Here is a 9,602-nt window from a genome sequence, read left to right as displayed (position 1 = left end):
CCTACAGAAATCCTGTCAGAAGATAACAAAGAATAATATTGACCCCTGCTTCATTAGGGCTATTTCATACAACTACAGTGAGTCTAGCATTGTGACGTTGTGACATAACTGTGCCTTATATATGTGTCCCGGCGTACACTCATCTTAATTTCACATTCAAATAACGACAACCAGGCCATGCATAAACTCAGTGCTAGTAAGGAGACGTGTTTCTACTTAGGGGTGTGTGTACGTTTGTTTTAATACCACAAAAATACACCGCACACTTGGCTACATATTGGCCTGCTGCAACCTTGGAGTGTACCTTCATTGTTTTGGAGTAGTGCATGGTAGTAAATGAACTTTCCCCGATTGTAAATACTATTCCCGCATACCAGAACAGTGAGGAAAACAACAGTGACAGCACCACCAGTCCATCGGAAACGTGCATCATTTACTTGAGAGATTTGTGGCAAATACATCGAAATCATATCACATAGACTCATGTCAGCTTAAAACAAGCATGACGTAAGCCCTGTGCAAACACCAAGGTGTCTGAACTGAGTTTAGGTGGGTTTATCCTCCACTACATCTCTGCTAATGTCCATGTGGGAAGCAACACGGAACACATACCACAAGACAAACATACTCACCAGAAAAATTGGGGCTTGAGAAAGCTCCCGAGGAGATTGGTCCGCGTCGGTGTCGACGCCGATGACGTTGCGCACTGAAACACGTGGGCCAGGGTATCTAGAGCTCACATAAACAAAGCCACATTGGCCAGACTGGATAGTCGAAGCTCGTGTCGCTGTTGGTGCGCGGACTCACTTCCCTGCTTGGCATTGCCTGTACCTACGCTCGTGATTTGGAGCTTTTACTAAAATTGATGAATACCACCTACATGCTTATCGCATGGACAAAAAGTCACGATCCTGATGTGAAAGAGGTAAGATTCATTCATCCTTTTCTTGCAACATAATCTCCGAATTCGCTCGTCCTGCCCGGCTTCTCCGAGGCATTGAAATCTCTCTCTTTTTTTAATCTAAGTCTTTTTTCTATCCTTAAATTGAAATTGCACGCAATTAAGTTTGACTGAGACTATTCAGATGTGACTGTCATTTAATGCCACATTTCAGCTTTCTGCTTTTTAGACAAGTTTTTACTAGTGTCAAGTGCGCAAAGTTGGTCTGTTCACGTCGAACCAGCATCTTAACAAAAGAAAAGAAATACTTGTGGTTTGGTTTCTATAGCATGTTGTTCATATTCATTAGAACACTGAATAAAATGTTGTAACATGCTCTGCACGTTTGGAAACGTGGTATGGTTTGCGCGCAAATGCTTAACCAATGTGTGATCTCTCCTTTTAGAGAGATTGTTTTATTGTATAATCTAGTAACTCCAAAGCTTTGTGTTTTATTAGGGGAAGAACCAGAACAGAGTCGCATTCTTCTATCCTGACACCCACACAACAGCTCCTGACATTACCCATTTCAAGTGTCACCGGAAAACTGTCAGAAGACTTGAGGTAGGATGTGAAACATTTATGTGTTGAAGTTTTATTTTTACCTGAAATCCCACACTTGTTTAAATTAGTGTAGTTTTTGCTGTGGACATTTCATATAATTTTACATTGATATATAAAACTTTCCCTCTCAGTTTAAACATTTATGTGAAAAATTCTAATTTGTTTGCACCCGTCTGGTTTTCAGCCATGCCCTGCGTTCAGGCTCAGTATGGATCATCACCTCAAGGAGCCAGTCCAGCTTCCCAGAGCTACAGCTACCACACCGCAGGAGAATACAGCTGCGACTTCTTAACACCCGAATTTGTTAAGTTTAGCATGGACTTGACCAACACTGAGATCACAGCTACTACTTCTCTACCAAGTTTCAGTACATTCATGGACAACTATAACACCAGTTACGACGTTAAACCGCCCTGTCTGTATCAGATGCCCCACTCCGGAGAGCAGTCCTCTATCAAAGTGGAGGACGTCCAGATGCACAGTTACCATCAGCAGAGCCACCTGCCACCTCAGTCTGAGGAAATGATGGCTCACTCTGGGCCTATGTATTTCAAACCCTCCTCGCCTCACGCCCCAAGTACGCCAAACTTCCAGGTTCAGCCTAATCACATGTGGGAGGACCCTGGCTCCCTCCACAGTTTCCACCAGAACTATGTTGCGGCCACGTCTCATATGATAGACCAGCGCAAGAATCCGGTGTCAAGGCTTTCGCTCTTCTCCTTCAAACAGTCCCCGCCCGGTACTCCTGTTTCCAGCTGTCAGATGCGGTTCGACGGGCCGCTGCACGTGTCCATGAACCACGACAACCCGGGCGCACACCGCGGCCCGGACGGCCAGAGTTTTGCGGTGCCCAGCGCTATACGGAAACAGGCTGGCCTGGCCTTTCCTCACTCGCTGCAGCTCAGCCACGGGCACCAGCTGATGGACAGCCAAGTGCCATCGCCCCCGTCCCGAGGATCTCCGTCAAACGAAGGTCTGTGTGCGGTATGTGGGGACAACGCAGCCTGCCAACATTATGGAGTGAGAACCTGCGAGGGTTGCAAAGGATTTTTCAAGGTGGGCTGAAATGACAGCAACAATGAATGCGTGTTACTGTTTTTTACGTCAGCGAGACATTCTGTGATTATTATTCACAGCGCAGTGTGTTAAATGCTGCTCAGTTACTTAAAAACCAAAATAAATCAAAGGCAACACAATAACACCAAACCCGACTTTAAAACAAGTGTCAGTGCGCACAGAAAAAAGAACCACATGACAGTCATACTTGTCCACACTGACGTGACATCGAATGAAAAGAAAAAATAACCAACACCAATAATGCGTATTTGCTGATCTTCTCTTATTATTATTGGTTCATACAGCACACTTCAAAACATTAAATATGAATTATATTATATTGTTTTCATCCTTTTATTTTCCCCTTCAAGTTGTGCGTCAGAATTGTGTAACCTTGGAAATGGGCCCGAAAGTTGACTGTGTGTGTGTTTTTTCTCTCTCTCTCTTTTCAGCGCACCGTACAGAAAAATGCAAAATACGTGTGTTTAGCAAATAAAAACTGTCCTGTTGACAAACGCCGAAGAAACCGTTGCCAGTTCTGCCGTTTCCAGAAGTGCCTTGTCGTCGGAATGGTGAGAGAAGGTACGTTTGGGCTATGCATTCAATTATTTCTGTCCCGGTGGTTAATATTTTTCATCTGACACACTGGGAAACGTGCGTAACGCAGTGCTGGATTGTGAATTTATCCACTAACAGGCATTTACGCACACCAGCTGGAGTTTGTAATTGATGATTTATTTAAATCACATATATATCTTTATATATATTTGCCAACGCAGTTGTCCGAACGGATAATCTAAAAGGTCGAAGAGGACGCCTACCATCCAAACCCAAAAGTCCCCAAGAGCCTTCCCCTCCCTCGCCGCCGGTCAGCCTCATAAGCGCACTTGTTAGGGCCCACGTGGACTCCAATCCCTCCATGTCTGCTTTGGACTACTCCAGAGTAAGTGACTCTAATAATCCCAGAAACAAAAAGTCACACACTCACAGAACATTTAAAAAGAAAAGAAAAAAAGAGTTAAATATTATTCAGAGAAAGCAGATAAAACGAGACTGGCGACCCTTTTAATTTAGTCTTGCTTAAGGTAACAATTTATTACCCTGAAAGTTTTCTGTAATACATCGCTGAATTCCAAACTTTGCCAGCCTTTTAATGTGGCATATTTTAAGTGAGCTGCACAGAAATGCAGAACTTAATAAAAAGGAGACATGAATTCAACGGTTAAAAAAAAATCTCTCTCTCTCCTTCTTGGAAATGGGCATTTGCAATTTCACGGATTATATATTTTAAAGGACCTCATTAAGGCGCTGTTTAAATTAAATTCCAGTTCCAGGCTAACCCTGACTACCAAATGACTGGAGACAACACTCAGCATATCCAGCAGTTCTATGATCTCCTGACGGGCTCCATGGAGATCATCCGAGGCTGGGCGGAGAAGATCCCTGGCTTTTCTGATCTACCGAAGCAAGATCAAGATCTCCTCTTTGAATCCGCCTTCCTTGAACTTTTTGTCCTACGGCTGGCATACAGGTGAGACTGAGTAATTACTAAATAAAACAATTTAGGCTTTAGATAATCATCAGTCCCTCCTTCAAGCTTCATTGCTTTTGGCTTTATTAGCCGCCCAATAATTAGAAGGCTCTTGAATCCACATTTATTGCCAAGCATAATTAATGACATTTTGTTAATAACTGCAGGTCCAACCCAGTGGAAGGAAAGCTTATTTTTTGTAATGGAGTGGTTTTACACAGACTACAGTGCGTCCGTGGATTTGGAGAGTGGGTAGACGCCATCGTGGAGTTTTCTTCCAACTTGCAGAGTATGAATATAGACATCTCAGCTTTTTCCTGCATCGCAGCTCTGGCCATGGTAACAGGTGCGTAAAGGCGACGGTGCATTTATGAACACTGGATGGATCACAACGCTTATGAAAAATGAGAGGGTTAAGGTATCATAGATTATTTATCCGTGCCTGTTTTTTCTTTGTTAATTGTATTTTTCAGAGCGACACGGACTTAAGGAACCCAAGAGAGTCGAGGATCTCCAAAACAAGATCGTCAACTGCCTCAAAGATCAAGTGACATTCAATGGCGGCGGCTTGAATCGTCCCAACTACTTGTCAAAACTCTTAGGAAAGCTCCCAGAACTGCGCACACTCTGTACCCAAGGTCTGCAGCGTATCTTTTACCTAAAGCTAGAGGACCTAGTCCCTCCGCCAGCAATAATTGACAAACTTTTCCTCGACACCCTACCTTTCTGAGTCTGACTCAATGGCGAACCTCAAAGAACTTCCAAAAGACTATTTGTGTCAGACTTGGCCGATTTTTAAAGTTGTTATTTCTGAATATTTGCAAGCTCCATATGCTAACAGAACAACCACATTATGAATATGAATTCGTGAAAAAGTAACACGAGGGAAAAAAAGACAAAGTCTAATGGCTGTGCGGGCCTTGATTTTTTCCCCTTTTCTCTCTTTTGTTTGTGCCAAACAACTGAATTATCACTGATTAATGCTCTCCGGTGGACAAACTGTCATCAAATTTAACTTGGTCTTGCAATCATTTACTGTTTGTTTAACCTCGGCTCTACTGATTCAGCGTACTCAGATGTAATATATTCCATTTATATAGAAATATATAAACCCACGCACACACACTGTATATTATGATAGATTATGTGATGCCTCCAATGCATCGGTTTATAACATGTGTAAAAAGTTTGTTATAATGAAAATATTTAATTTTCTTTTCTCTTTTGACTCGTGCCTATGTGTTTCTGACAGGATCCCAAAAGCATCCAGAAAAGACAACGCATGATTTAGTTTCTTTTTTTTCCTCCCTCCCCTTTTCCTTTTTCTTTTATAGGCACTTGCTGAGGTGATGTCTATATATAATATATACCGGACACTATGTAGTCTGCTAGATTTGATACTGATTCGTAGTTATGGCACTCCTTTTATGTATGACGCATATGTGGAAAAGTATTTCATCTGTATAGAAAATGAGGGACCCATGGTGTTTGTAAAACTGTCAGACATTCCTTGTTTGTATGTGCTGTAAGTATTGTTGCTGTTGAATATAAACGTTTCTATATATTTATTATTTCTATTGCCAAGAGCTACACTAAGCATGGTGCAATTTAAACGATTTCAAACCATCCAAGTTTCATGCTGAGCACGTTGTCTATGTTTTATGTCTTATAAGCGTCTAGCTAGTTATAATTTAACACGTTTTGGAACTGAAAAATCCCATCTTATATGAAGAGGTCCATGAGTGTGTGATATAGGCCTACATCTTTGGCATCATGGTGTACTTACAACTTCTGTAACGCATTTGGTGCCGAATTCCAAAAACTTTAGAGAGAAAGAAATATTTAATGTTTACAAATAAAACTTTTAAATCGATCCTTTGCTAAACACTTTCTCTGAAATTTATTCTTCAAATTCAGACTTTTCCAATCCCCAAGAGAGAGCGAGGCACAAGAGAAATGATGCATTTTCTCATAACTTCTTCACTGAATTCTCAGTTTTGTGGAAACTGTTGCGGTCAGCGCTCAGGCTCGATTGCGCAAAAAACCCCAAACGTTTTTATAAGGACACCACAATAATAATAATTTCTGTTATCATCCTGTTTTAAATAAACGTGACAGGATGCGATGAGATATTTAGTTCAAGCTAAGGGAGTAAGTCATTGCATTAAAAGATGAAATATTCGTAAAGGCGGGCCCATTTTAATTGGATTTGGATTTTTAAATTTGACAAAAATATGAATCTTTACAGAGGCGCATATTAACGACTTCACAATTTTAAGCTTTCATTTTCCGACTCTATTGAGCTTATATTTCATTTATCCAAATTCAATTTAACCCACTCACATTTTAGGAGTTCTAAAGTGTCGCCATGCGTGCAGGTGTGTATTTCCAATTATTTCTAATATTTTAACAAATAAAGGTGACAATTTTATTAGTCTATCCTTTGCCGATAAAACATTTCCTCCCTTTTCTAATGTCGCTGTCTGTTTAACTAAAGAAGCGATGCAACAGATTAAACGCAGGAATTTAAATTGAACGTAAAACACAATTTCTCAAACGACTGCTGAAATAAGAAGATCGGAATTCATCTTATAATTCATCTGTTCTTTGCTGATGTAGCGCGGATGATTATAAAACTTTAACTTTGTGGATCTCGACTTTCCTCGTTACCAGAAAAGGTGATTAAGAATGTAATGCCGAGCTTTACATTATCCCAGTCTGTGTACAAGCTGATTTTTTTTCCTTTTGCGCTTCCGCTCCACTGACCTTTTATAATTTAAAATCAGACTTTTAACCTATCCTACCGACAAGTCAGATCAGAGCTAGAACTAAACAGTTTTACAGTCGGCAGTTTTCTGGCATAAAAAATCCGTCTACATGCACCTTGCCATTACAAATAAGAAGAAAAAGGCGTTCGAAAAGCTTTCTGAGAGGTGAAACCCGGTTTGAGCACAGGTAGCGCAGGCTTGCATATCGCGTTCCAGCGCTCCAGTTGTCTGTGAAATTGAAGTAAAGAGACATATGATGATGCACAAACAGGAAACCTTTACTGCGTCGTTGTGCGGCATTTTTTTTTTGCAAACCGAGGCCGATGTTTGGTGAAAATAAAACGATACCCAGTTGGTTTTTAATAGTTTAGTAATACGCCAGCTTTTACCGACAACCTCCCACAAACCCCCCGGGAATGAAGTTCCGCGCCTCTTATTTCTTCTACATCATCCCCCTTCCGCTGTATCAGCCATTAAAGTACACAGGTAAAAACGTCCCTATGTAGGCTGTATCCTTTAATCCAGTGCGCTGATTAATCTCACGCAACTGCGGTGAAGATTTTTTGTGAGACGTCGCTGCACATCACATCTGCATATTGTGGACTGCACAAGTAGAAATACAAGTCATTTAGAAATGTATACAAAACGGCTGTGATTAGCTTGAACAAAGTGAGGCAGGGCCGCTGTCACTAAGCCTTTCCTTCAGTCTATCAGGAGGGAGAAGTGACGCGAGGCTTTGAGGCATGTCTGGGACTTATCCACAACGATTCCACATTTATCACATGATCAAGACGAAGGGAACAGCTTATTTTGAGAGATATTAGCAGCAGGCAATAAATTGTCTAAATAATTAGATCGTCACTGTAAAGTGCTAATTCCAAGGCAAATTGGGATTGTGCTCAGAACCAGTTTGCTGACATTTAGCAGATCTGTTGAAAGGGTGCATTACAATGTCACAAGTTTCCTCTATTGACTCTAAGTACAGTTAGGTTTTATACATGTCTATCTCAATACAATAAAACATGACACATGTAGCCAACACTTCTGTCACTGTTTGTGCATGATTATATATATGCTGCAAGACTTTGAGTCTCAATTTATTAAGTGCCTAATTTCTTTCCCACTCTTGGACACCAGCGAAAGGTTAGGCGTGATTGTGTGAGCACAAGTTGGTCTACAAGAAAGAAAAGAAAATCATTTTTCACTTTTACAGTGTTGTGTTGAGCCCCTGAACACAGAACAACAACGAAAGCCAGCAGGTGGAGGTGGCCGTCTCCCAAGAACAAAGCCCGCATATCTGCCTCTAAGTGCTCATGCACAAGGTGAGAAAGACATCGAATTAAAAATCTCTCAGTCTTAGAAGAGACACGAACTCCTCACACTGTGGCAGTCTTGCATTTGGTTGCATGCTCACCTGTACACTGCGGCGAAGCTGACAGGTTCATGTGTGTTGTATATGGTGGATTTAAAGTGTTGTCAGTCAGTTGTAGGTATTTAATCTGAAAATCATTTTCCACTGTCAACTGACCATCATTATTTTATTATAATACACAACACTGTCAACTGCTTTTATTCATATTATTTTAATCGGGAAGCCAAAATGTGTTAATTAACAGCTAGATCATTGCATCACCTGATACCTGAAGTGGGAGAAAACCCCACCGTGCATCTTTGCAGTATATGAGAACTTAGTAGACATCTAAAGAGCAAGCATTGCTTTTGCTGAAACTACATTTAGATGGAGAAGAACTACACTGTTTTTAAAGTGCAGAACCAACAAGTAGCAATCAGCGGCAGTCAGAAGGACATAAGGAAGAATAATTATAAGGATGCATGAATACAAACTTCTGTGCAAAATAGTACAAAAGTGGCAGCCTACACGCTGCCCACTGTTTGCTCTCTTGGGATACAGCAAGTGAGCTTTGGTTATTTATTTTCTCTGGCCTAGATAAAACAAAGCCACGTGCAAATTGACTTTTTAAAACTCTTTTTGTCTTTCATAGTTGCCAATGGAAGTCATTTTGAGGTACAAAGGGAGATGAAAGCTTGTAAAGTGGATCTGTATGTCTGCACACCACATGGCAGTCTTTATTACCTGGATCTGGCCATCTTTCAAATGAAGGCCATTTAAACAACTAAGGTTACATTCACTGCCTTTTCGACAGCCTTTTTCTGCATCTTTTCGTTCATTCACTGCATCCACTCTTCCCTCAACCTCGGCATCAATTTCTTTCGTGTTACCTTTCCCTGTTTAGGCAGCGAAGCACTTTGCTGTGGGAGCCTGCAGTAAAACATGTTGATTACACAACTTATGAATCTCATGAGTCCTGCCGACTATTGCTCTAAACAAAATGAATGAATAATGAGTTGAAAGATGGCCCTTTGGATACGACTGTCTATAGTTATATTACTGTGACTATTTGATTTACCATATTGAAATGTTGATGATTGTCCAATAAATAATGCAAAAAGCTGATTTCCGAGCGGCGAGGCAGGAAAAGAAATCCACCTTGCATATAGATGGAGGTGAGCCATGTCTGTCCCTCTCAGCCTGTGGCCCAGAGCAGCTTTATCATTCATAGGACTAAACAGACAATCAATTCAGCAGCCGTGTATGAAGGATGAAGGGATGCGACAAGCTGTGAATGATGAGAAGCCAAAAATCAAAGGCCTCACTCCTTCTTAGCTCTAATAGCCATTACCAGCCCAGACAGCACCAGTAAAATGAGGTTAATCATTCGCA

The 9,602-nt window shown here is 41.1% G+C and overlaps 1 protein-coding gene across 1 annotated transcript; it reads left to right on the top strand.

Moving 5' to 3' along the window:
• The first annotated feature begins 770 nt into the window (after positions 1-770).
• nr4a2a (nuclear receptor subfamily 4, group A, member 2a) lies at positions 771-7,878 on the top strand. The gene is made up of 8 exons (XM_063499243.1): positions 771-925; positions 1,400-1,504; positions 1,689-2,560; positions 3,013-3,142; positions 3,340-3,503; positions 3,889-4,091; positions 4,259-4,437; positions 4,565-7,878. The coding sequence occupies exons 3-8, from the start codon at positions 1,691-1,693 to the stop codon at positions 4,819-4,821; spliced, it is 1,803 nt and encodes a 600-aa protein (XP_063355313.1). The 5' UTR covers positions 771-925; positions 1,400-1,504; positions 1,689-1,690; the 3' UTR covers positions 4,822-7,878.
• The last annotated feature ends 1,724 nt before the right edge of the window (positions 7,879-9,602 follow it).

This window comes from Pelmatolapia mariae, linkage group LG16_19, assembly GCF_036321145.2.
Source record: "Pelmatolapia mariae isolate MD_Pm_ZW linkage group LG16_19, Pm_UMD_F_2, whole genome shotgun sequence".
Lineage (NCBI taxonomy): Eukaryota > Metazoa > Chordata > Actinopteri > Cichliformes > Cichlidae > Pelmatolapia > Pelmatolapia mariae.
The sequence above is the reverse complement of the archived record's forward strand: the minus strand, read 5'-3'. Positions and strand labels throughout refer to the sequence as shown.